The sequence below is a fragment of the Elaeis guineensis genome, chromosome 1 (genome assembly GCF_000442705.2).
Source record: "Elaeis guineensis isolate ETL-2024a chromosome 1, EG11, whole genome shotgun sequence".
Lineage (NCBI taxonomy): Eukaryota > Viridiplantae > Streptophyta > Magnoliopsida > Arecales > Arecaceae > Elaeis > Elaeis guineensis.
Window position 1 is genome coordinate 26,850,735 of NC_025993.2, and position 27,752 is coordinate 26,878,486.

The 27,752-nt window shown below is 37.5% G+C and overlaps 1 protein-coding gene across 1 annotated transcript; it reads right to left on the bottom strand.

Moving 5' to 3' along the window:
* Positions 1-80: 80 nt before the first annotated feature.
* On the bottom strand, positions 81-27,739 carry LOC140854715 (serine/threonine-protein phosphatase 7 long form homolog). Its single transcript, XM_073250777.1, has 8 exons — positions 27,533-27,739; positions 26,393-26,555; positions 2,491-2,589; positions 1,743-2,408; positions 1,539-1,657; positions 1,372-1,465; positions 844-1,275; positions 81-739 (listed from the first exon to the last, which is right to left on the bottom strand). The coding sequence occupies exons 3-7, from the start codon at positions 2,581-2,583 to the stop codon at positions 1,132-1,134; spliced, it is 1,116 nt and encodes a 371-aa protein (XP_073106878.1). The 5' UTR covers positions 2,584-2,589; positions 26,393-26,555; positions 27,533-27,739; the 3' UTR covers positions 81-739; positions 844-1,131.
* Between the last annotated feature and the right edge of the window lie 13 nt (positions 27,740-27,752).

The following is a 27,752-nucleotide window of genomic DNA, read 5'->3' on the forward strand; positions in this document are numbered from 1 at the left end:
AGTATGTGTATCCATATGCACAAATCATAATATCCAATCATTTAAAATTAAATAATATAAAATGAAATCAACATTTAATATTATTCAATAGAATCAAAATGTTAAATATATCAAAAAAAATAGTACAACAAAAATGTAAAAATACTAAATACAAATACAACAAAGACTAAGTCCCACAAGGACGTCGCGGCGCCCGTGGTCGCTTGGACCTTCTCAGGAAGGTCCTCGCCGGCTGCTCCTGCTGTGATGGCTCCTCTCCTATATCAGTGGAGGAGATCTGCTGATCATGCTGCTCAGGAATAACTGATGCTGTCGGATCATCTACGGACTGAGAGACCCGTTCAACTCTCTCATCTGGATACACGGATGGACCTGAAAAAAAAGTATCATACTCATGTGGCCAACTGGTACCCGGTGATGGCATCTGGGGGATGTAGGACGAAGAAGATGCTGCCATCTGTGGATGAAAAGGCGGTGGCATCTGTGCAGCATCGAATGATGACATATGCGGAATATGCGGTGATGGCATATGTGAAGCATATGGTGACGGCGTATAACTCATATCTGGCGCCCGAACTGCTCCATACCAAGGCGCACAGGTATGTGGATCAACACCAATCGCCCCCAATGTTTCGGAACCTGTTCTCTCCATCTCCCGCAGTATCTGAATCCGCTCGTCCTCATCAGTCGTAGATAAAGCACGACGAGTGTCCAATACGAGTTCCGACACAGAATCAGTCTATAAAATAAAAATAGAACAGTTAGTATAAAACAATCAGTATAGTGTACAATATAAAACAAAAATATAACACAAATAACATGAAGTAATTTTCGTAATCTTACCAAAAGACGTACAGTAGAACTCTCGCCCTCGTATCCAGAAACTGCATACTGAGACTGTCCAATGACTCGCACCGTAATGCTAAAAAACCAAGCCATGTAGTCATCAGTATATGAACGGCCTCTCAAAATAGGATCACCATGAACAATGTGATCTCGACGTGCATCCCAAATATCGATGTACTGTGCATGTCTGATACGCCAGTCGATACGAGCTCTCCCTCGTCGATCAATACGATGAAGTCCCTGACTGGTATCAAACTGCTCTGGGATGCCCTGAATCTGACCAAACTACCGCAGGACACGATCGGGAAGATGCCACTCTACCACATCAAAACAAATAAGCGGCACCCTAGCAGTCCATATGTCGTGTCCAACTGTACACATCTGCGGCAGTATAGCCAATATCCCATCTGTATATGGCTCCCACAAAAACTGATATAATATAGTTAAAATAAAAAAAAATTAGTAAAAAATTATAATAGATTATGAATACTGTAAATTGATATTTGTAAAAAATTTAAAATTTACCCGTCTAGATGTATCAACTAATGTATCCAACTGGCACCTATAAACCCGTGCCACTCTTGTCGATACGTGATGAACGTTGAATGCAACGTTCCATCTGTTTCATAATGTACTAATATTAAATAAATTTAAAATAAAAAAATTTAAATAAAAAAATAATATTTCGATACCTGTATCCTAATGGTCCGTCTAGTCTGAATGGAACATCAGGATCCTGCTGCTCTGATGGCATCTCGAGCAACTGTCGTCGTAATGGACTGATAGTCGGCATACGCTCCCATACCCAAATCTGCAAATTTCAAAAATTAAATAAATAATATATTCAATATCAAATATAATTAAATATTAAAAATAAAAAATTTTAATTCACATACCTGTAATAATACAAGATAACCGCCAATCTCGCTCTGATCAGCATAGGAACCCCGACACATAGCTCGATATAGACAAGCTAGTACTGCACTGCCCCAACTGAGTCGATGAGCGAAGTCTAAATCCTCTAATAATGGCAAAAACATCAACTTCATCTTATTCGATGAAGTATCAGGTAACAGGACACCACCTAATAATCGCAGCACCTGACCCCTAACATACTGCTGCACCATCTCCTCCGGTGCATCATCCGCAATATGAAAATGACGATAACGATCATCCAAACACTCAATCCTGAGTCGTGAATGATCGAAAAAATATGCGTCGGGCTCAAACCCTAACAATCGGAAGCACAAAGCCTGCCACTCCGGAATGGTAAGTGCGGGATCAACTCCGGTAACTGGATCTCCATCAACTGGTAGTCCAGTAAGGATGCTGACATCCTGTAAACTGATGGTCGCCTCACCAAATGGAAGATGAAATGTGTGTGTCTCTGGACGCCATCTCTCAAGCAAAGCAGTAATAAGACCAACGTCCATCTGTATACGACCGATCCGATATACTCCATAAAATCCCAGATATCGTAAATAATCTAACACTCTATCTGGGATATCCTCTGTCCTCCAGAAATCTGCATCGGATCGTCGTAGACGAAGATGTCTGGACTCCTGCAATAAAATATAATAATTAGATAACGTATATGATTTTTAAAATAAAAATTTAAAGAGTAAAAAAGATTGTAATGCTTACGCCGCCATCTAAAATAGTCTGCGATCGATGATGCTCCTGCAATGTAAGAATACTGCTGTCTCGAGGACCGGGATATCGTGGATCGTAAGCCATAATACGCTGTCTCAAGCAATATTATCACGGATATATTAAAAAAAATAAGACAATATATTTTATTTTTTTTTTTTAAATACAATATTATCACACAATACAACTTAAACACAAAATTCAGTTCATCCCAACATATTACACACGTAAATTCAAATACAATGTCACAGTAATTCATAAAACAATGACAAAAATAAATTTACGAAGCTTTCAATTTCTTCCGCTGCTTGAAGTTGAAGTATGTTGAAATATCCTAGGACAGCGACGACGATCATGACCCTGTTCCCTACAAATACCACAGTGATTCTTATTTCTTATTTGCCTATCATCCATCTCATTTCGTAGTCTCATTGACTTTGGTCTACCTTTCTGCTTCGGTCTCAAACGATGATGATCAGGCATACATTTGAACATACGTGTATGCATCCAATAATCTTCATGTGGAAGTGGATTGAAATTACCGCTCCAAGCATTCATATATGCTGTAATTGTATATGCATCATCCACAAAACCACTAAAATGTACAGCAATTTCTTGACACATAACTAAAACATGTGAACATGGATATTTGTACGTGCTCCACTTTCCACATGAACATTTTCTTTCAGCTAATGTAACAGTATGACAATTTCCTCCACCTCGTAGTCCTCCGCCTGCTCTTCTCGTAAGCACTTCATATATACCTCTTTGAAGGTTGAATGCTGTTACTCGGTGCTGATTAGCCTTAACTTGATCTTCAGCAATTTTAATTGCAACATGAGGAGTAAAAAGATTATTTTGATTCTCCTCTACATATCTCAAGGCTTGGGCATGCCTCGTATTGAAATATTTGACAAGACGATAAAATGTCAGTTGAACACAAGCTGTAATTGGCACATTTCTAGCTCCTCGTAAAACACTGTTAAAAATCTCCGACAAATTTGTAGTTAAAACACCATAGCGTAGACCATCATCATGTGCCAATGTCCACTTGTCCTTTTCTATCTCGGACAACCAGCTCCAAGCTTCTTCATTCACTGTTCTAATTCTGCCCATGATAAAATTGAATTTACGAACTTGATGAGCACTTCCTGCTTGCCATACTGCTCTTTTCAGCTGCACATTTTTAAAATGAGTGTTGAAATTACTGCAGATATGTCTTAAACAGTATCGATGATAGGCACGTGGTGGACTCCATCCAATAGACTCATCTGCTATGGCATTTAATATACCTGAATTCCTGTCAGAAATTAAGCATACTCCATTTCTATCTTTAACGATATGTGTTCTGAGCTGGAAAAGAAACCAACTCCAACTTGCAGTCGTTTCCTCATCGACAATTGCATATGCTAATGAAAATATCCCATTCTCTGCATCAATGCCTGTTGCAATTAACAGCTTACCTTTAAATTTACCATACAAGTGCGTGCCATCAATGCTAATTACAAGACGGCAGTGCATAAAACCCTGAATAGATGGTTCGAAAGCCCAAAAAATATAATTTAAAACACGAACATTGGAATTCAGAGATTGAAAAAAATTTCATGAAACAACTGTACCAGGATTTGCATTTTGAAGTGCAGCCATATAATAAGGTAATTTAGCATAAGATGGCTCCCATTCTCCATAAATATCAACCTATGCCTTATGCTTTCCACACCATGCTTTCCTGTATGATACTGTATATTGAAATTGATCATTAACGGCTGTCACAATAGCTTCAACTTTAACACCGGGATCTTTCTCAACAATATGTCGGACTAATGTGCTAATCATTTTTCCACTGATATGTTTGTGGTCTCGACTCAATCCCGTAAACAAACAAGTGTGAGGACCCTCATATTTTGTGATTTGAAAATATCCATGTTTTTTCAACAATGCAGCACGAAGCCTCCATTTACAATGCTGAACATTATCTGATGATGCGCATCGTACGGACCATAATTTCGAATGCGACTGAACTACATTGTATGTCCGATGCTTCATAATGTGATAAAGATCAACAGCTCTCCTTACATCATCTTTACTCTCAAACATTAAACCTTTAGAAAATTCAGTCATCGAAGAGTCCCAAAATTGATTGTCAGAATTCAATCTTCGACCAGCACTAACACAACCACCATCATCTAAATTTATATCATTAAAATATTATGGAGGTTCGTGCAAACGAGATTGAGATTCTTCCACATTAATATTAGCTTGAACATCTTCATCATCATTCTCATCTTCATCATCATCGTCATTACTGCTACTGTCCTCATCCATCCAACTGTCTTCATCTTCATTTTCATCTGACTCAAAACCCAGACTATCAGAATTTATTCCTCCGACTACCCAATCATCATTTTCTATATGAGTGTCGTCTCCCGCACTTACCACTACTTGTACCAAAGGAGAAGTCACCATAGCAGAAGACACAGGAGAAGTCATCACAGCACTTGGAATAATTGGACAGCTAGGACCGGCAGTAGTGAAATATTGTTCTGCAAAACCGGCCTCAACACTATCGGTTTGAACAGCTTGAGTTAAAAACCGACTATGATATCCAAAGCTTGGTACATCTGCTTTTTCAATATATAATTCTAAAAATCGACAATCTGAATATTTTAAAGGAAAGGTCAGCATTTCTTCGACATCATCATCGTCATCAATTGGAACCAAGATATATTTACTCTGCATTAACTGTCCCGACAGATTAGGAGATCTCCATTTCAATTTTATTTCATATTTTTCTTTGTCTACAGGAATACTGCTGTATAAATGATCCAATAATTCTTGACGTGATAATGATGAAGATATTCTAATCATCCGATTTGCAGGGTGACTATACTGCACATCAGTTTGATCATTATTCTGTATCATGCCATCATAATACAATAAAACACGAACTCGAGTACTGGCCATTTTCTCAAAAAAACCTACAATAAAATCAAGATTAAAATATTTAATATTATTAATTACTTTATCATTACAAAAAATTTACATGATACATGCATCATATCATCAACAAATAGGTACAGATAGATCCTATCCCATTCGGGAATTGCATTAATTCTATAGATTAATTACATTAATCAAACGATACGCAAAAAAGACCGAAAGAAATTTCGGCAGCATTTCCCCTTAGTTCTCCCCACACGACTCAAAATGTGTGAGGAGAACTAAAGAAAAATACTGTCCGAAATTTCTCTCGAACCCTCCGCATATCATTCGAATAATATAATTATCTATAAAATTAAATACAATTCCCAAACTGTCCAAACTGGACAATCAATTGACCAATGTATGTGTTACGATATCCATATAAAAATATATATTTCATATATATTTTATACGGATAACGTAGAATATTATACATTGATCAATTGATGGGTCTATATTTTCATGAAATACAATATATTTAAAAATTTAAAATACAATTGAAAAAATTTACATGATACATGTATTATATCATCAACAAATAGGTACAGATAGATCCTATCCCATTCGGGAATTGCATTAATTCTATAGATTAATTACATTAATCAAACGATACGCAAAAAAGACCGAAAGAAATTTCGGCAGCATTTTTCCTTAGTTCTCCCCACACGACTCAAAATGTGTGAGGAGAACTAAAGAAAAATACTGTCCGAAATTTTTCTCGAACCCTCCGCATATCATTCGAATAATGTAATTATCTATAAAATTAAATGCAATTCCCAAACTGTCCAAACTGGACAATCAATTGACCAATGTATGTATTTTACGATATCCATATAAAAATATATATTTCATATATATTTTATACGGATAACGTAGAATATTATACATTGATCAATTGACGGGTCTACGTTTTCATGAAATGCAATATATTTAAAAATTTAAAATATAATTGAAAAAATTTACATGATACATGCATCATATCATCAACAAATAGGTACAGATAGATCCTATCCCATTCGGAAATTGCATTAATTCTATAGATTAATTACATTAATCAAACGATACGCAAAAAAGACCGAAAGAAATTTCGGCAGCATTTCCCCTTAGTTCTCCCCACACGACTCAAAATGTGTGAGGAGAACTAAAGAAAAATACTGTCCGAAATTTCTCTCGAACCCTTCGCATATCATTCGAATAATGTAATTATCTATAAAATTAAATGCAATTCCCAAACTGTCCAAACTGGACAATCAATTGACCAATGTATGTATTTTATGATATCCATATAAAAATATATATTTCATATATATTTTATACGGATAACGTAGAATATTATACATTGATCAATTGACGGGTCTACGTTTTCATGAAATGCAATATATTTAAAAATTTAAAATACAATTGAAAAAATTTACATGATACATGCATCATATCATCAACAAATAGGTACAGATAGATCCTATCCCATTCGGGAATTGCATTAATTCTATAGATTAATTACATTAATCAAACGATACGCAAAAAGGATCGAAAGAAATTTCAGCAGCATTTCCCCTTAGTTCTCCCCACACGACTCAAAATGTGTGAGGAGAACTAAAGAAAAATACTGTCCGAAATTTCTCTCGAACCCTCCGCATATCATTCGAATAATGTAATTATCTATAAAATTAAATGCAATTCCCAAACTGTCCAAACTGGACAATCAATTGACCAATGTATGTATTTTACGATATCCATATAAAAATATATATTTTATATATATTTTATACGGATAACGTAGAATATTATACATTGATCAATTGACGGGTCTACGTTTTCATGAAATGCAATATATTTAAAAATTTAAAATACAATTGAATCTAATTAAATAAAGATAAAAATAAAAATAAATTAATGAGATAAAAAAAAAACGAACGTCAGAATCCATGGACCCCACCGTCATCGCAACCCATCGCATCGGAGCCATCACCATGCGGGGCCCGCCTTCAGGGCATGCGGCCCCACCGACCGTCTGGGCCCACCGTCGAGACGCGGGGCCCGCCGTCAGGGCATGCGGCCCCACCGAGAGAGGCGGGGCCGAGGACCGCCATCGGGGTGCGGGCCCACCTTGGCCACCGGGGTGCGGGGCCCACCGTCGGCCGTCTGTGGCCAGCAACCGAAGAGAAGGGAGAGAGAGAAGAAGAGAGAGAAGAGGGCGCGGGGCCCGCCGCCGGGGGGGCCCGCCACCGGCCGTCTGTGGCCGGCCAAGGAGAAGGGAGAGAGAGAGGAAGAGAGAGAGGAGGGGGCCGGGGTCCACCGTCGGGATGCGGGGCCCGCCGCCAGGATGTGGGCCCCGCCGTCGGGAGGCGCGCCCCGCCGCCGGCCGTCTGTGGCCGGCGGCCAAGGAGAAGGGAGAGAGAGAGGAAGAGAGAGAGAGAGAGGAGGGGGCCGGGGGCCACCGCCGGGACGCGGGACCCGCCGCCGGGACGCGCGGCCCGCCGCCGGCCGTCTGTGGCTGGCGGCCAAGGAGAAGGGAGAGAGAGAGAAGAAGAGAGAGAGGAGGGGGCCGGGGGCCACCGTCGGGATGCGGGACCCGCCGCTGGGATGCGCAGCCCGCCGCCGGGACGCGCGGCCCGCCGCCGGCCATCTGTGGCCGACGGCCAAGGAGAAGGGAGAGAGAGAGGAAGAGAGAGAGAAGAAGAGAGAGAGGAGGGGGCCGGGGGCCACCGCCGGGATGCGGGACCCGCCGTCGGGACGCGCGGCCCACCGCCGGCCATCTGTGGCCGGCGGCCAAGGAGAAGGGAGAGAGAGAGAGGAAGAGAGAGAGGAGGGGGCCGGGGGCCACCGCCGGGATGCGGGACCCGCCGCCGGGACGCGCGGCCCGCCGCCGGCCGTCTGTGGCCGGCGGCCAAGGAGAAGGGAGAGAGAGAGGAAGAGAGAGAGAAGAAGAGAGAGAGGAGGGGGCCGGGGGCCACCGCCGGGATGCGGGACCCGCCGTCGGGACGCGGGACCCGCCGCCGGGATGCGCGGCCCACCGCCGGCCGTCTGTGGCCGGCAGCCAAGGAGAAGGGAGAGAGAGAGAGGAAGAGAGAGAGAGGAAGAGAGAGAGGAGGGGGCCGGGGCCACCGTCGGGATGCGGGACCCACAGCCGGGGCGCGCGGCCCGCCGCCGGGACGCGCGGCCCGCCGCCGGGACGCGCGGCCCGCCGCCGGCAGTCTGTGGCCGGCGGCCACGGAGAAAGGAGAGAGAGAGGAAGAGAGAGAGAGGAGGGGGCCAGGAGCCACCGCCGGGACGCGCGGCCCGCCGCCGGCCGTCTGTGGCCGGTGGCCACGGACAAGGGAGAGAGAGAGGAAGAGAGAGAGAGAGGAAGAGAGAGAGAGGAGGGGGCCGGGAGCCACCGCCGTGATGCGCGGCCCGCCGCCGGGACGCACGGCCCGCCGCCGGCATGAGAAAAAGAGAGAGAGGGGAAGAGGGAGAGAGAAAGAGGAAGATGGAGAGAGAGGCGGGAAGAGCTCACCGCCGCCGAGACGTCGCCGCCGTGCCGCCGTGCCGCGTTGCCGCCGTGCCGCCGGAGAGACGCCGGAGAAGATCAAGAAGGGAGAAGGGAGAAGGGAGAAGAGGAGAAGGAGAAGAGGGAAAAGGAAGAAGGAGAGGGGAAAAAGGGTATGGGGGGGAAAACGCCATTCTCTATGGCGTTTTTCCTTTTTTTTTTTTATTTCTTTAATTATTATTTCTAATCTTTTAATAAATAAATTAAATTAAATAATAAAAATAATAATTTAAATGATAATTTTTAATTTAAATTAAAATTAAATTTTTTTAAAATTTATAATTACAATTTTTTAAAATTATTTTTAATTTCCGAAAGTAATTTGAAATAATATTTTTATTTCCATTAATATTTAAAATTTTATTTCTTTTAAATTTTGAATTATAATTCTTGTTCTTTGATTATTTAAAAATTTCTATTTTTTTTCAATTCTTTATCTTTTTATGAAATTTTTTTAGGTCATTTTTAAATTTTATTTGAAAATTTTTTTAATTAAATTAATTTTATTCTTATAAAATATATTTAAAAAATATTTTTATTTCAATTAAACATTAAAATTTTTTTTTAGTTTTTAATTTTTAATTCTTATTTTTGGGGACTTTTTAAAAATTTTCACTTTTTAACTTTTTAACTTTTCATCATTTTTTAACTTTTTAATGTATTTTTTTATCAAAATTTATTTCAAATTTACTTTTTTTAAGTCACATTTATAAAATACCCTAACAAAGAAATTATAATTAATTTAATTTAATTTTATTCTTTTATGATATATTTTTTCTAATCTAATTTATAATTTCTATTTTTTTAAATTTTAATTTTAGTTTTTTTTCATTTTTATCTTTTTGATATTCTATTAGTATTTTTTTTCTTTTATTTAAAATATTTTTTAAAAATTTATATTTAAATTTATTTAGTTATTTAAAATAAAATTTTTAATTTCATTTACAATTATAATTCTTATTTCTTAAAATTAAAAATTATAAACTTTGTTCTTCAATTACAATTATAATTTCTATTTTTTTCAATTCTTTATATTTTTATAAAATTTTTTAACCCTATTTTTAAAAATTTTATGAATCTTTTTAAAATAAATTAATTTTAATTTTCGAAAGTAATTTGAAATAATATTTTTATTTCTTTCATTTTCTTTCTCTCCTTTTTTTTATTTTCTATGATAATTTTTTTTTTATTTCTTAAGATTTTTTTTGACATCTTTTAAAAAAAAATTGAAATAAAAAATCTAAATTAATTTTTTTAATGATTACAAATTCAAAACTTTATATTTTAAATTTCAATCAAAATTAAAATTTTAATTTATTTACTAATTTCAAATTTTAAAAAACAAAATTTTCAAATTTTCCATTCAAAATGGCATTTTATATTTAAATTAATTTAGTTATTTAAAATATAATTTTTAATTTCATTTATAATTATAATTCTTATTTCTTAAAATTAAAAATTATAAACTTTGTTCTTCAATTACAATTATAATTTCTATTTTTTTCAATTCTTTATGTTTTAATAAAATTTTTTAACCCTATTTTTAAATTTTTTTTTAATTTTTTTAAAATAAATTATTTCTAATTTCCGAAAGTAATTTGAAATAATATTTTTATTTCAATTAATCTTTAAAATTTTATTTCTTTTTAATTTTCAATTATAATTTTTTTTCTTTGATTACTTCAAATTTTTTTAAAAAAAATTTTTAAGACAAATATTTCGAATGATGTTGTTCAATTAAATTTCAAATTTTTATTTCTTTGATATTTCTTTCTCTTTTTTTTATTTTCTATGATAATTTTTTTTTTCTTAAGATTTTTTTTGACATCTTTTAAAAAAAATTTGAAATAAAAAATCTAAATTAATTTTTTTAATGAATTATAAATTAAAATCTTTATATTTTAAATTTCAATCCAAATTAAAATTTTAATTTATTTACTAATTTTAAATTTTAAAAAATAAAATTTTCTATTTTCCCACGATTTTTTCCTTTATTTTTGGGTGGGAAAATTGGAAAACGCCATTTTCAATGGCGTTTTTAGAAACGCCATTCAAAATGGCATTTTTAAAGACGCCATTCGAAATGGCGTTTCTTCATGTTTTTTTTTTTTTTTTTGGGACGATGCCACCGTGGAAATGGGGGCTGACGTGGAAGGGGAAAAAACGCCATTCAAAATGGCGTTTTTACCTTTTGCATTAGTTTGGTAAATAAGTTTCTTTTTGATATATTTTGGTAAAAAAATTTTTTTTTTGTATTATTCTGGAAAAGTACTCCTTCCACCGAGCTAGTGATTGCGGTCAACCGATAATTCTCCCTTACATGGTGGGCATAAAAGGAAGAAATTATTGTCCGTATATAAGGACACATTCATGCACGAAGCCAACCGTGATCAGTAATTTCTATCATGATACATCAAGATATATACTTGATTAATAGCGCTAAAAGAACCAGTGACTGTTGCTAGCTGAATGCACAAGCATGTGGTGCACAGGGGATAGATAATAATTTCTCTATAAAGAGGGGTATTATGGGCCAATGCCAATGTTGACAGTCGGTATTTAGGATCGATCTTTGAATTCTCAACGTTGCCTTTCTTTGGGGGTGACGCATACATGGCTGATACATCACTCTTAGAAGAGCAATACGAGATTTTATAGAAACTTTATATATATATATATATTGGTATATCAATATTGTTGCTGCAATACTCTGATTGAAGCTGATATGGTCGAAGACGGAAGATGGTTCAAGCATCGAAAACCATCATAGATCTGTAAGAAAAGTCCACGTATATTAGGAATTCTTCGACGAAGAATCCTTTGATGCTTAAGTCAGTCGGAGAGAGAGAGGAGAAGGGCCAGAGTGCAAAAGGTGTTCTCTTTCTGAAGTAAAAGCTTACCTTGATGGTTCCCTAGTTACCTCTTTATATAGAGGTGGAGTCGTAGGCCACTGTGTCTGCACCCAATAGACCGTTAGGATAAGGAATCTATCCACTAACTTATAAATCAGAAGTTGTTAGTGTTAGATGTATATCCTAGAAGCCAAGTTAGCAGACACATGTAACCTTTTTAGTGGCATAGTTTTGTAATTAAATAAGATAAATAGGGTTAATTTTCATTCATGTAGAGTCATGTGTCCATGAATCGTCCAAAGAATTAATAGGATATGACACATATTCTCAAGAGTTGAGAATTTGAGATATATATCATTAGTGATTAATTCCTAAATGCTTTCGATCGATGGATCATCACGAGCACGGTAATTGATACATTAAGATTGGTACATAGATCATTTTTTTTTCTAGATAGACGAGTCCCGAGTCTACAGTGTAAAGACCTGGAACGAGAATGCAGATGATTGTTAGAGAATAATGATACCGAGCGTGATCAACATGAGTAGTCATATGGATGTCTATCCACTCGTCAGTGACATACTCGATGCTGCAATGGTATGAGTAATTATTAGACCTGTGGTGCCTCGGCTATTCATAATGGGACTGCTGTAGTTTGACTACACAAATATTTGGTTATCTAGCCATTCAAAATCTTGCAGTGTATGTTGGCAACAGTAGGTTCGTTGTAGGAGTAGGATGTGCATCTACATGGGATCATCGATCTTGATAGATAAGAAGTAGTCCTATGTTATTCATGAGACTGAGTTCAGAAGATCATGATCATAGCAGAGTGAATGATAGAAAAGAATTTTCATAAGATTTTATGTATGAATACGAATCGATTAAATATTACATATGACAAGTAATAAAGTTTGATGAGTTATCTATGACCTCCATCTTGTCGAGACTCATGATAAAAGGATCGAATTATATGGTAACTACATCTAGATGTTCAATATTTTATTCTGCTGGATTATTATTACATACTGTTAGGTATCATTGATGGATGGTAAGACTCACTGAGTGCCGTCTTGATGATCGATGATCCTTGATGGATAGAGTTGGAATCGTTCTAATATAAGAGAAGCGTGGTGGGTGATGTGCATACATTTTTAAAATTTTATAGTGGAGCATTTGTAGATTAAATAATTTAATCTATAATGCATGCTTAGATCAAATCTAAATCACCATATAGGATCTATGACATGAACTAATATATATGTATGTACATCTGAAATCTAAAATCAGCATATACTGAACATATCTAAGTGTAATTAGATCATATCCAATTCATATTTAGATTGTGGGAAAAAATAGTGCAGGGATAAAACGATAATTTTAAAATTTTTTTAAAATTATAATTTTACAATGAAAATTATTAATAAATCTAATTAATTAACATGTATTAACCCTACACAAGGATCTAAATATGATATATATAGCATACATTTAAATTTAAAATTTAAACTTCTACAGTAAATATTTTACTGTTATGTGTTCAGAATACATTACCTTCGTGCGGGTAGTCGATCACCGTAATCTGATCACCGTCGGGAGGGTCTGATCATCGTAATGCAGCCACACAGTATGTCTGACCTCTGCGGATCATCCACACGAAGCTGCCGGTCTGATCGGCTCCTCACGAATGCTAGTTCGTTGCAGAACCCTTTCGACGGCTGATGCTGATCGAACTCCTTCGATCTTGATCTATCGATTCCTCGGATGCTCCAAATTGTCAGCAGATGTACTTGAGAGGTTGATGAAGCTCTTCCTGAAATTTGGTAGACTCACGACACTCGTAGCTCATCTTCTCACTTCCCGAACCCTAGGCAGAAATCCTAGGGTGTTCTCAAAAAACCCTGCGCCCACTCTCTTTCTTTTCTTTCCTCTTGGAATTTTTGAACTTTTCAAAACCACACAGAAAGCTTCCTCACGCCTACTTTTCACTCTCAGATCACTCGTATGCATGCCCCACCTTCTTCTCTCTTTTAAAACAATGCAAGACGTGTCTTAAACGTGTGAGAGGATAAAGCTAGGTGGTTGCTCACTTGAATTCAAATCGAATTTGAATTTAAATGCCAACCAACCCATCCTTATCTACTCTGAGCGAGAGAAGAGAGGAGGCGTGGGTTCTTTGTGCATAGAGAGTTTACATGAGAAACTCTTTCTCGTGTAAAATAAGTGGTGCATAAGATGAGGTGTGGCGCATGGAGTTGGTTGCCCATTCAAATTCAAACATCCTTTGAATTTGAATGGCCAACTAACCTATCTTTATCCAGATAAATGGCGCACAAGAGAGGGCGTGGGAAGGCTTCTGCGTGGGAGAAAATTCATGAGAAGTTGTTTCTCGTGAGTTCAAATGGGCGCAGATGAGTGAGGTGGCGCAGGGAGAGAATTCAAAAGGTGGTTTCAACCTAATTGAACCAACCTTATCAAAATAGGTTAGGCATAATTAGACTAAGTTAAATCCAACACAATTAGGCTTAATTAGGCTCAATAAAATTATAATCAAATCAAAACTTGACTAAGTCCAACCCCTGATCAGATTAGGGACCAAACCACTTCGGTGATTAGGTCAACTCTTAACCTAATCGGGTCAAACCCAACTGAATCTAATTCAATTGGACTTGATCCAAAAATAATTACATAATCAAATTGAGTTAATTAGTGATCAAATCACTAATTAAATCTCTCATAAATACTGAGTCCAAATTCGATGGGCAATCGGGCATCAAAGTCCATCGATATGAAACCTTGATCGAAGAATCCTAAACCAGTGGGACTCTTGACCCCGATACCCAAAATGTGTGAAACTCGTGATCAGAGAATCCTGATTCTCAATCACAGAGTCCTCGAGCATTTGAACTCTTGGTTGAAGAATCTCAGTCCAGTGAGACTCTTCACCAGCCATCAGATCAGATAGGAACCTCTAATGTGTGTGACCCCGCAGGTTCGAACCTAAGCCGGTAGCACAGGAACCAATTCTTGTATTAATCGAAGTGACCATCTAGCAATGGTACCCGACATTCGGATAGATCGAATAGTCATAATCACAATATTCAAAACTTACATGAATATGATTACTGTATAATTCATCCCTTTTGACCCCTGTGTATAGGATGACTCAGGGTTAAATTGTCAACCCTGATCAGATCATCCGAATCATGCTCAACTCAAACAGTCCTGTGACTCCTCACTCGGACTATCCTAGACAAGATTTTGCTAAATTGAAACATGACTATACATAGCTCCTGAACTGGAGTGGTCAATCCCATCTTGACACACGCACCGACAAGTCAAGTACTTGACTATACCCAACAGCCTTCCGTCACTAAATTAGAAATGCAGGTAGTCCAGTGCCTAAGTGCAGTGAGTTGCTTGCAAGTCACTATGGCGGTCTCAAGTCGGAGGGACAGTTATACCCATATCCCATCGGAGCAAATCTTGACAGCAGAAATAGCTCCAAAATCGGTCAAGGTCAGTGCAGATGTACCCTTACATCTCACCTGTATGCCATACCAGTGTCTCCACACTCCTTGGTTAAGAGGACAACCAACCCATATGGCACACAACAACCTATGCTTGATAAACATTGTTGTCCTTGGTAACAACGTATCATTTGATCACGAACAGGTTTAAGGACTAAACGACAAATCCTCCTTTGTCGAGTCTAAATAGTCCTAAGGATTTCAACACAACATAGGAGTTCATTAGAAGATGAAATAATTTGTGATGAAAAAATACCAAAATAATTTTTATTTATTTATAATTCATATACTAATACAAGAAATAACACAACCATCAATAGATTGACGATTGGCTTTGGGATACTATTCCCAACAATCTCCCACTTGGCCTAAAGCCAATCGGTGCAGTATCTAATACCCATCTTCGACTTGAAGTTGTCGAACTCCTTCACCGTAATGGCTTTAGTGAATGGGTCGGTCAAGTTCTCTTTTTCGTCGATCTTCTGAAGGTCGACGTCACCTCGATCCATGATTTTTCAGATGAGATGGTAGCGGCGCAGAATATGCTTCGTCCGCTGGTGTACCTTCGGTTCCTTCGCCTGAGCAATGGCTCCAAAGCTGTCACAATAGAGCAAAACTGGACCAACAAGGGAGGGTGCTACTCTGAGCTCGGTGATGAATTTTCTCAGCCACACCGCTTCTTTGGCAGCATCTGATGCAGCGACATACTCTGCCTCGCAAACTGAATCAGCCACAGTGTGCTGCTTGAAACTCTTCCAGCAAACAGCCCCTCCATTAAGGGTAAAAATAAATTCTGACACACTCTTACTGTCATCGTGATCAGACTGGAAACTAGAGTCTGTAAACCCTATAAGTCTCAAATCCGATTCACCATAAATAAGCCACTGGTCCTTAGTATTTCTTAAATACTTCAGGATAGTTTTAACAACCTTCCAGTGATTCTCTCCTGGATCAGATTGATATCTACTCACTACCCCTAGTGAGTATGTCACATCTGGTCATGTACATGTCATGGTGTACATGATAGATCTCACTGCCGAAGCCTATGAAATTCTATCCATACGCTCTCTCTCTTGAGGTGTTGTCGGACAATCCCTCTTCGAGAGAGAAATTTCATGATCTATCGGTAGATAGCTTTTCTTGAAATTCTCCATGCTGAACCTCTTCAGCATAGTATCAATGTATGTGGACTGGGATAAGCCAAGCAACCTTTTAGATCTATCCCTATAGATCCTCATCCCTAGGATGTAGGAAGCTTCTCCCAGATCCTTCATGGAGAACTGTGACGATAGTCAAATCTTTATTCTTTATAATGCAGGGACATCATTCCCGATTAAGAGAATGTCATCCACATACAATACAAGAAATACTACTACTGGACCATTAGCCCACTTATAAATACAGGGCTCTTCTCCATTCTTAACGAAGCCATACGTCTTGATCGTCCTATCAAAATGTATGTTCCAACTCCGGGATGCCTGCTTAAGTCCATAAATAGACTTCTGTAGCCTGCACACCTTAGACTCATCTGTAGATGTGAACCCTTCAGGTTGTATCATATACACCTCTTCATCTAGCTCTCCATTTAGGAAAGCTGTCTTCACATCTATTTGCCAGATTTCATAGTCCAGATGGGCAGCTATCGCAAGCATAATCTGAATGGATTTGAGCATTGCCACAGGAGAAAATGTCTCGTCATAGTCTATACCATAACGTTGACGATATCCTTTGGCAACCATACGGGCTTTATAGGTCTCCACCTTTTCGTCTACACCCCTCTTCCTCTTGAAGACCCACTTACACCCTATGGGTTTTACTCCTTCGGGTGGGTCAACCAATGTCCACACATTATTGACCTTCATGGACTTCATTTCGAATTTCATGGCCTCTAGCCATTTCTCATAGTCAGGTCTCTGCATTGCATCCATGTAGGTGATCGGATCCTCATCATTTTCATCAAGTTCGACAAGATCGCTGTCCCAGATCAAGAAATCATAGTATCTGTCCGGTTGACGTGGTACTCTACCAGACCGCCTTAAGGGTGCAGGAACAATGGGCTCCGGATTTGATCTAACCAAATCTGATTCAGGTTTAGCAATTTGTGTCGATTTTTCCATCTGTCGAACTTCTTCAAGTTCGACCTTAGAGGCAACAGTCCCTTCACCGAGGAACTCCTTTTTCAAAAAGATTACCTTAAGGCTGACAAACACTTTTTGCTCATCAGCTAGGTAGAAATAATACCCTTTGGTCTCTTTTGGATACCCTATGAAATAATACTTGTCAAACCTAAGTCCAAGCTTGTCCGTAATTAAACGTTTAACATAAGCCGGATACCCCCAAACCCTAAGGTGTGAGAGTACTAGCTTTCATCCTATCCATATCTCATATGGCATTTTGGTTACAGACTTACTTGGAACCCTATTTAGAAGGTAACAAGCTGATTCGAGCGTATATCTCCAGAGGAAGATCGACAGATCAGCAAACCCCATAATGGATCGAACCATGTCCAACAAGGTCCGATTCCTCCTTTCAGACATACCATTGTGCTATGGTTTTTCAGGAGGAGTCCACTGAGAGAGAATCCTATTCTCCCTAAGATATGTCAAAAATTCATTGGAAAAGTATTCACCTCCTCGATCAGATCGAAGAATTTTAATACACTTCTTAGTTTATTTTTCTACCTCATTTCAAAATAGTTTGAACATTTCAAACGACTCCGACTTATGCTCCAATAAGTAGACATACCCATATCTCGATAGGTCGTCTGTGAAGGTTATGAAGTAAAAATATCCACCTCTTGCACTTGAGCTCATGGGTCCACATACATCAGAATGTATCAGACCCAAAAGTTCACTGGCTCGCTCATCTTTTCCAGTAAAAGGTGACTTGGTCATCTTCCCAAGAAGATAGGACTCACAGGTTGGAAGTGATTCACAATCACCAACTTCAAAAATTTCTTCTTGAGCCAATCTGTTTATCCTGTTCTTATTGATATGACCTAGCCTACAATGCCAAAGGTAGACTTCTGATATTTTATCCATTCTAGGACGTTTACCGGAGGTTTGAACCATATTAACAGGCTGTGATAGGAAGTAAATTCCATTATTTAGTTATCCAACAAACATTGTAACACCATTCAAAATGACATTACAAACATTTTCTTTTATTAAAAATTTATAACTGTACATGGCCAAAAGGCCTACAGAAATAATATTTAAAAAAAATTTGGACAATAGTAACATTCACTCAGAATTACTTTACGAGAGTTGATTACAAGGTTCATGATTCCTAAAGCTAGAACTGAAACTTTGCTTCCATCTCCAACGTTCAGGAATCTCTCACCTTCATCAAATCTCCTACTGACCTGCAGACCCTGCATCGAATTACAGATATGATAAGGGCTTCCGATATCCAATACCCAGGCAGTAGTATCACAAATGAAAAAGTTGCAAGGTGTTATCATATAATTACCTTGCTTTTTCTTCGGCTTGTTCGGGTCCAGGGAGGCAATGTATAGAGGACAGTTCCTCTTCTAGTGCCCCTACTTCTTGCAAAAGAAGCACTCTGCCTGGCTCTGATCAAGCTTGCGCTTCTTGGTCTGACCCTGTGCAGACGTCCCAGCATGCGGCTGCACCTTCTTATAATTTTTCTTCTTCTTGTTCTTCTTCCTTTTCTTAAAGGATCGACGACCAGAAAAAGACCCTCCCACAACATTCACCGACTCCTTATGGAGCTAGTGGTCCTTCTCAAAGTTCTGCAGCAACCCCAACAAGCCGTGGTAGTTCACTGTAGGCTTTGTCATCCGAAAATGAGTAAGGAAGGGGAGGAAGGACTTGGGCAAAGAATTAAGGATCGCATCCTTAGCGAGCTGCTCGTGCAAGGGAAAGCCAAGTTTACTTAGGCACTCAATCATTTCGATCATGTACAGTACATCATCGGTGACTGAGGCCCCATCCCTCATCCGAACATTGAAAATGGCACAACTAGTTTTATGCTTTTCAACATCGTCAGGCGTGCCAAAGGAGTCATTCAATATTTGAAGTATCTCCTGCGGCTGGGCATTCTCGAACCTGTGGCTGAACTCATCATTCATTGCCGCCAGCATTATACATCGAATGGTGGTACGGTCATTGAGCCACTTCTGGTAAGTATCTCGGACCGTCCCTCTAGCGTTCGGGGCTGGCTCCTCAGGTGTCGGATCCGTTACTACATAAAGGATCCACCATGCTCAAGGACAATTTTCAATTTTCAATACCAACTATCAAAATTAGATCCCATGAGCTTGTCATTATCTAATAATGATCGGAGCGATAGGGTAGTGGCCATAGCTGCATAAAGGAAAATCAGACCTTTATTAGTATATAAATTATTAATATTAAAGACTTGGACTTTAGTCTAAAGTTTCTCCCAGTATTTTTACGAACTGATAGCCTCAACCTCCAATTCGAGGAATTACTTTAATTCCTTAGTGGGTACTAGAATCCACACAGACCACACACGAGCCCAACTTTGGTTGGTCAACCCATGTGCATCTATGGGTAGGTTCATAACCAGTTGTTTCTCTAAACAACTTCTAGTAATTAATTTTGCCCCAGAACCTAATCAGTAGGATTTGGCCTCCACTGAAAAGATCTGGTTAGGTCCAACCATTAACATGACTTGATTTGGTGAATCTGACCAATAAATAATCAGGCCCAACTTTGGCCGGCCAACCTGACCACCATCAGAAAGACTCAACCAAATGATCATATTATGAATGATAATTCCATTAGTCAATAAGCACCAGGCCTTTGGGCCTCCAGTGATTATTAAACTAATGGACTCATTATCACTCACTTAATGGGAGGTAATGACTTAGTTATCACTATAACTTAATCATTTTTAGGGACCTAATAATTTTTGAGGATTTTTATTAAAGGATAGAAGAGAAGAAATTAATCAGTCAATTTCAATCCTCCCACTGACTTCACCAAATCAGCTTAAAAAGGATTTAATTAAAGCCGACATTAGGAGCACCTAAATCAGTCACACTGATTTACCTAATGACATGGGTGAGCCCTAATCACCAAGTGATCTAATCAAAATCTAACTCACCAGGTTGGTCAGGTAAGTGAGATCAGTGGTGAGGATATGCCATTAACTCGTCAGAGATCGAATCAATGCGAATAGCTCCCACTTAAAAATCACTGGTCAAACTGCCGAACTTACCTTAGACACCAACCGGTTCATTAGTTTTAATTTGATAAACTTAGTAAATAGGGTTCAACCGCGTAGCCATGAATTAAATCCATTTTGGTCTAGTTAAAGATATGGACCCATTCAACTACAACTATTGGAGTTGAGTCTAGGGTGTCCTTGACCTAATCTAATTCAACTTTTGATTAGATCTGACCAATTACTCTAATTTAGTCCATTTCTTTAAGCTAACCTTAGGTCTAACTCAATTATGGACCTAATCCATCTAACCCATTGACCCACAAGTTTATGCAATTATCTTAGGTCTTAATTCATAATTTTAGACCAACTAGACAATACTTAATTCTTTTAATTAAGTATTTGAGCTGATGGGTCAGAATTTGGCATTTCAAAAATAATTTTTAAATTTGAAAGGTTTTATTTTCTATTCACCAAATGTATTGACTCATTTCACAAACGGATCAGCACATTTCATAAACAGCAAACCTATTGCTAATTACTTAACAGAAAATAACTCAATCAAAATAAATCATGAATATTCCTTTAGATCTAATCTAACACATTCATGATAAATTTCACAATTGAACTTTTACAATTAAGTTCTTTCGCTACTTCGTCTGTATGGGATATAATCGCATCGGCACCCCTACTGCCATAGGAGAACCCCATCGAATGGGAGGAGAGGGCCTTTAAACTTTATTTTTCTCCTATGATCGGATGACCATGGCAACCAACCAATTAGACTACTTGTTACTTGGATCAAGTATATCTAAATATATCAATTTTAAATTTTAAATTTTAAATTTTAAATTTTAAATTTTAAATTTTAAATTTTGAATTTTAAATTTTAAATTTTTAAATTTCAAATTTTGAATTTTAAATTTTGAATTTTAAATTTGAAATTTTAAATAAATTTTAAATTTTAAATTTTAAATTTTAAATTTTGAATTTTGAATTTTAAATTTTTAAATTTTGAATTTTGAATTTTAAATTTCAAATTTTGAATTTTGAATTTTAAATTTCAAATTTTGAATTTTAAATTTTAAATTTAAATTTTAAATTTAAATTTTAAATTTAAACTTTTAGATTACAACTTAATCTACGCATGTAAATGTATATCATATTTTAGAACCTGCTCTGATACCATTTGTGAGAAAAAATAGTGCAGGGGTAAAACGATAATTTTAAAACTTTTTCAAAATTATAATTTTACAGTAAAAATTATTAATTAATATAATTAATTAATATATATTAATCCTACACAAGGATCTAAATATGATATATATAGCATGCATTTAAATTTGAAATTTAAACTTGTACAGTAAATATTTTACTGTTATGTGTTCAGAATACATTACCTTCGTGCAGGTAGTCGATCGTCGTAATCTGATCACCATCGAGAGTGTTTGATCATCGTAATATAGCCACACAGTGTGTTTGGCCTCTGCGGATCATCCACACGAAGCTTTCGGTCTGATCGGCTCCTCACGAATGCTAGTTCGTTGCAGAACCTTTTCGACGACTGATGCTGATCGAACTCCTTCGATCTTGATCTGTCGATTTCTTGGATACTTCGAATCATCAGCAGATGTACTTGAGAGGTTGATGAAGCTCTCCCTAAAATTTGGTGGACTCACAACACTCGTAGCTCACCTTCTCACTTCCCGAACCCTAGGCAGAAATCCTAGGGTGCTCTCAGAAAACCCTGCACCCACTCTCTTTCTTTTCTTTCCTCTCAAAATTTTTGAACTTTTCAAAACCATGCAGAAAGCTTCCTCACACCCACTTTTCACTCTCAGATCACTCGTACGCACACCCCACCTTCTTCTCTCTTTTAAAATAATGCAAGACACGTCTTAAACGCATGAGAGGATAAAGCTAGGTGGTTGCTCACTTGAATTCAAATCGAATTTGAATTCAAATGCCAACCAACCCATCCTTATCCACTCTGGGCGAGAGAAGAGAGGAGGCGTGGGTTCTTTGTGCGTGGAGAGTTTACATGAGAAACTCTTTCTCGTGTAAAATAAGTGGCGCACAAGATGAGGTGTGGCGCATGGAGTTGGTTGCCCATTCAAATTCAAACATCCTTAGAATTTGAATGGCCAACTAACTTATCTTTATCCAGATAAATGGCGGACAAGGGAGGGCGTGGGAAGGCTTCTGCATGGGAGAAAATTGATGAGAAGTTATTTCTCGTGAATTCAAATGGGCGCAGATGAGTGAGGTGGCACAGAGAGAGAATTCAAAAGGTGGTTTCAACTTAATTGAACCAACCTTATCAAAATAGGTTAGGCACAATTAGACTCAGTTAAACCCAACACAATTAGGCTTAAATAGGCTCAATAAAATCTTAATCAAATTAGAAATTGACTAAGGCCAACCCCTGATCAGATCAAGGACCAAACCACCTCGGCGATTAGGTCAACTCTTAACCTAATCGGGTCAAACCCAACTGAATCCAATTCAATTGGACTTGATCCAAAAATAATTACTCTATCAAATTGAGTTAATTAGTGATCAAATCACTAATTAAACCTCTCATAAATATTTAATCCAAATTCGATGGGAAATCGGACATCAAAGTCCATCGATATGAAATCTTGATCGAAGAATCTCAAATCAGTGAAACTTTTGACCCCGGTACCCAAAATATGTGGAACTCGTGATCAGAGAATCTTGATTCTCTATCACAGAGTCTCCGAGTATTTGGACTCTTGGTCGAAGAGTTCCAGTCCAGTGGGACTCTTCACCAGCCATCAGATCAGATAGGAACCTCTAATGTGTGTGACCCCGTAGGTTCGAACCTAAGCCAGTAGCACAGGAATCAATTCTTATACTAATCGAAGTGACCATCTAGCAATGGTACCCGACGTTCGGATAGGTCGAATAGTCACAATCGCAACATTCAGGACCTACATGAATATGGTTACTGTATAATTCATCCCTTTTGACCCCTGTGTGTAGGACGACTCAGGGTTAAACTGTCAACCCTGATCAGATCATCCGAATCGTGCTCAACTCAAACAGTCCTGTGACTCCTCACTAAGACTACCCTGGCCAAGGTTTTTCTAAATTGAAACACGACCGTACACAGCTCCTGAACTGGAGTGGTCAATCCCATCTTGACACACGCACCGACAAGTCAAGTACTTGACTACACCCAGCAGCCTTCCATCACTGAATTAGAAATTCAAGTAGTCCAGTGCCTAAGTGCAGTGAGTTGCTTGCAAGTCACTGTGGCGGTCTCAGATCGGAGGGACAGTTATACCCATATCCCATCGGAGTAAATCTTGACAGTAGAAATAGCTCCGGAGTCGGTCACGTTCAGTGCAGATGTACCCTTACATCTCACCTGTATGCCATACCAGTGTCTCCACACTCCTTGGTTAAGAAGACAACCAACCCATATGGTACACAATGACCTATGCTTGATAAACATTGTTGTCCTTGGTAAAAACGTATCATTTGGTCGCAAACAGGTTTAAGGACTAAACGACAAATCCTCCTTTGTCGAGTCTAAATAGTCCTAAGGACTTCACCACAACATAGGAGTTCATTAGAAGATGAAACAATTTGTGATGAAAAAATATCAAAATAACTTTTATTTATTTATAATTCATATACTAATACAAGAAAGAGCACAACCGTCAACAGGTTGACGATTGGCTTTGGGACACTATTCTCAATATAGATTACATCGAAAAATTAATTGAGATCAAAATCTCATACCTGAGTGCGGATAGCAGATCACCTCATCCAAAATCCATGATAGATGATTCTTCATGATGCTTGACAGCTGCACACACGTCCGACCTCTACGGATATCCACACGAAGTCCTCGTACTGATCAATCTCCCCAAGAGTGCTAGCTTGTGAAGACACCATCCATTGGCTGATTTGAGAGAAACATGACGGAATTGAAGAATAAGGAGATCCTCTCCTTTTCTTTCTGGATCTATGCATCTGATCTCTACAATAGAGATCAAGAGAAGAACCCTTTCTTCTCAATTTTTCATGTATAAGAGAGAACCTTTTTCTCTTTCTTTCACGCCCTTGAGAAGAACTTTTCTTCTCTAATTTTTTATGATAAAAATCAGATCTAATCTAACTTTTTATATTGAAAATAATATAAAATTTTGAGATCCAGAAAAATCCAAGAAAGAATCCAAGAGAAGAACCGTTCTTCTCTCTTCTTCTCCCTTTTTCTTCTTGATCAAAAACTTAAGAAAGCCCCAAACATCCAACCAGATTTTTTTGATATTTCTTCTTCAAATTTTTATGTTAAAAATTAGATCTAATCTAATTTTTATTTAAAAAAAAATAAAAAAAATCTAAAAGAAGAACTCCTTCTTCAAGGCTGCGCGCAAGAAAGAAGATCCATCTTCTTTCTTGATCTAAAACTTCAAGAAGCCTCAAACCTAAACCAAATTTTTTTGATATTTTTTCTCTAAATTTATATATTAAAAATTAAATTTAATCTAATTTTTATCTAAAAAAAATTTAAAAAAAATCTGAAAGAAGAACTCCTTCTTCTTCATGGCCCATCTTCTTTCTTGATCTAAAACTTCAAGAAGCTTCAAACATAAACCAAATTTTTTTTGATATTTTTCCTCTAAATCCATATGTTAAAAATCAAATCTAATCTAATTTTTATCTAAAAAAAATAAAAAAAAATCTGAAAGAAGATCTCCTTCTAAAAGGCTGCACGCAAGAAAGAAGATCCTTCTTCTTTCTTGATCTTTCTCTCCTTGGGAAGAACTTTTCTTCTCCAAGTTTCTACTGTATAACCAGCAGATACATCTCTCTTTGATGTTTAAAAATTAATAAAAAAAGATTAGAAAACATACCAAAAGAAGAGGAGGAAGAGGGGTATGCATGTGTGATGTTGGGGCATCCAACTCTTGGACGCCCCCTCCTTTCTTTTTCTTTGGGGTGGCAACCAAGGAGGGACCCTCCTTTCTTATGGGAGGAAGAGAGGAGAGATGCGCCAATAATACACGAAAGAATAAAAGGGGCACCTCATATAGGGCGTTGGGATTTTTCTCCACGTGAAAAGAAATGGGGCGCATAGATAAATATCACATGGGGTTTGGGTTTAGTCTTATTCCCCAATAGGATTCAAGATCTTGTTCTAACTCTAACTAATCCTTGGATCCAATCCTAACCAATTTAGAAATTAGTTATAACAAACTAACTAATTGGATCCTAGCCCAATTAGGCCCCAACCCAATTAGGAATTAGTTAGATTAAAACCCTATTGATCCAAGGATGGAGATCAGGTACTTCATTTGATATTAAGGCTTGATCCAATCAAGCCTATTATTCAATAGGGTTAGATCCAATCCAATCCTATATAAAACTAATTGAATTATATTCAATGAGAATAATTTCAAATTCATGCATCTCTGAAATCAATTGGAATAAACCCTGTTATTCAATAGGGCTGCATCCAATTAATCCAAAGCCATTCTAATTGAATCCAATTCAATTAGATCTAATCCAATCTCTATTGCTCAATCAAATTGAGTTAATTAATAATCATATTGTTAATTAATTATTTCTCTATTTACTAACTATTAGTAAATAATTTATTACAATCTTTACATAAGATTAAACAATTTAATCTATAATGCATGCTTAGATCAAATTTAAATCACCATATAGGATCTATGATATAAACTAATATGCATGTATGTACATCTGAAATCTAAAATCAGCATATACTGAACATATCTAAGTGTAATTAGATCATATCCAATTCACATTTAGATTACATCTAAAAATTAATTGAGATCAAAATCTCATACCTGAGTGTGGGTAGCAGATCACCGCATCCAAAATTCATGGTAGATGATTCTTTATGATGCTTGACAACCGCACACACGTCCGGCCTCTACGGGTATCCACATGAAGTCCTCGTGCTGATCGATCACCTCGAGAGTGCTAGCTCACGAAGACACCATCCATTAGCTGATTTGAGAGGAACATGATGGAATTGAAGAATAAGGAGATCCTCTCTTTTCTTTCTAAATCCATGCATCTGATCTATACAATAGAAATCAAGAGAAAAATCTTTTCTTCTCAATTTTTCATATATAAGAGAGAACTTTTTTCTCTTTCTTTGACGCCCTTGAGAAATTTTTTTTCTCTAATTTTTTATGATAAAAATCAGATCAAAAATAATTTCTCATATTGAAAATCATATAAAATCTTGAGATTCAGAAAAATCCAAAAGAAGAATTCAAGAGAAGAACCGTTCTTCTCTCTTCTTCTTCCTTTTTCTTCTTGATCAAGAACTCAAGAAAGCCCCAAATATCCAACCAAATTTTTTTAGTATTTTTTCTTTAAATTTTTATGTTAAAAATCATATCTAATTTAATTTTTATTTTGAAAAAAAATAGAAAAAAAATTTAGAAGAAGAACTCCTTCTTTAAGGCCGCGTAAGAAAGAAGATCCATCTTCTTTCTTGATCTAAAACTTCAAGAAGCCTCAAACCCAAATCAAATTTTTTTTTGATATTTTTTCTCTAAATCCATATATTAAAAATTAGATCTAATCTAATTTTTATTTAAAAAAATAAAAAAAAATCTGAAAGAAGAACTCCTTCTTCTTCAAGGCTGCACGTAAGAAAGAAGACCCATCTTCTTTCTTGATCTAAAACTTCAAGAAGCCTCAAACCCAAATCAAATTTTTTTTGGTATTTTTTTTAAAATTTATATGTTAAAAATTAGATCTAATCTGATTTTTATCTAAATAAAAATAAAAAAAAATCTGGAAGAAGAACTCCTTCTTCTTCAAGGCTGCACGCAAGAAAGATGACCCTTCTTCTTTCTTGATCTTTCTCTCCTTGGAAAAAATTTTTTTTCTTTAATTTTCTACTGTATAACCAGCAGAAACACCTTTCTTTGATATCTAAAAATCAGCAAGAAAAGAATTAGAAAACATACCAAAAGAAGAGGAGGAAGAGGGGTATGCATGTGGGATGTTGGGGCGTCCAACTCTTGGACGCCCCCTCTTTTCTTTTTCTTTGGGGCGGCAAGGAGGGACCCTCCTTTCTCACGGGAGGAAGAGAGGAGAGGTGCGCTAATAATACACAAAAGAATGAAAGGGGCCGCCTCATATGGGGTGTTGGAATTTTTCTCCATGTGAAAAGAGATGGGTTGGACG

Coding starts and splice junctions, on each gene's coding strand:
- LOC140854715 (XM_073250777.1), bottom strand. CDS start 2,583: ATGGCTTACGATCCACGATATCCCGGTCCTCGAGACAGCAGTATTCTT. Junction 1,466..1,538: donor GACGGACCATTAGGATACAG/GTATCGAAATAT, acceptor ATTATGAAACAG/ATGGAACGTTGCATTCAACG. Junction 1,276..1,371: donor TAGTTGATACATCTAGACGG/GTAAATTTTAAA, acceptor ATATTATATCAG/TTTTTGTGGGAGCCATATAC.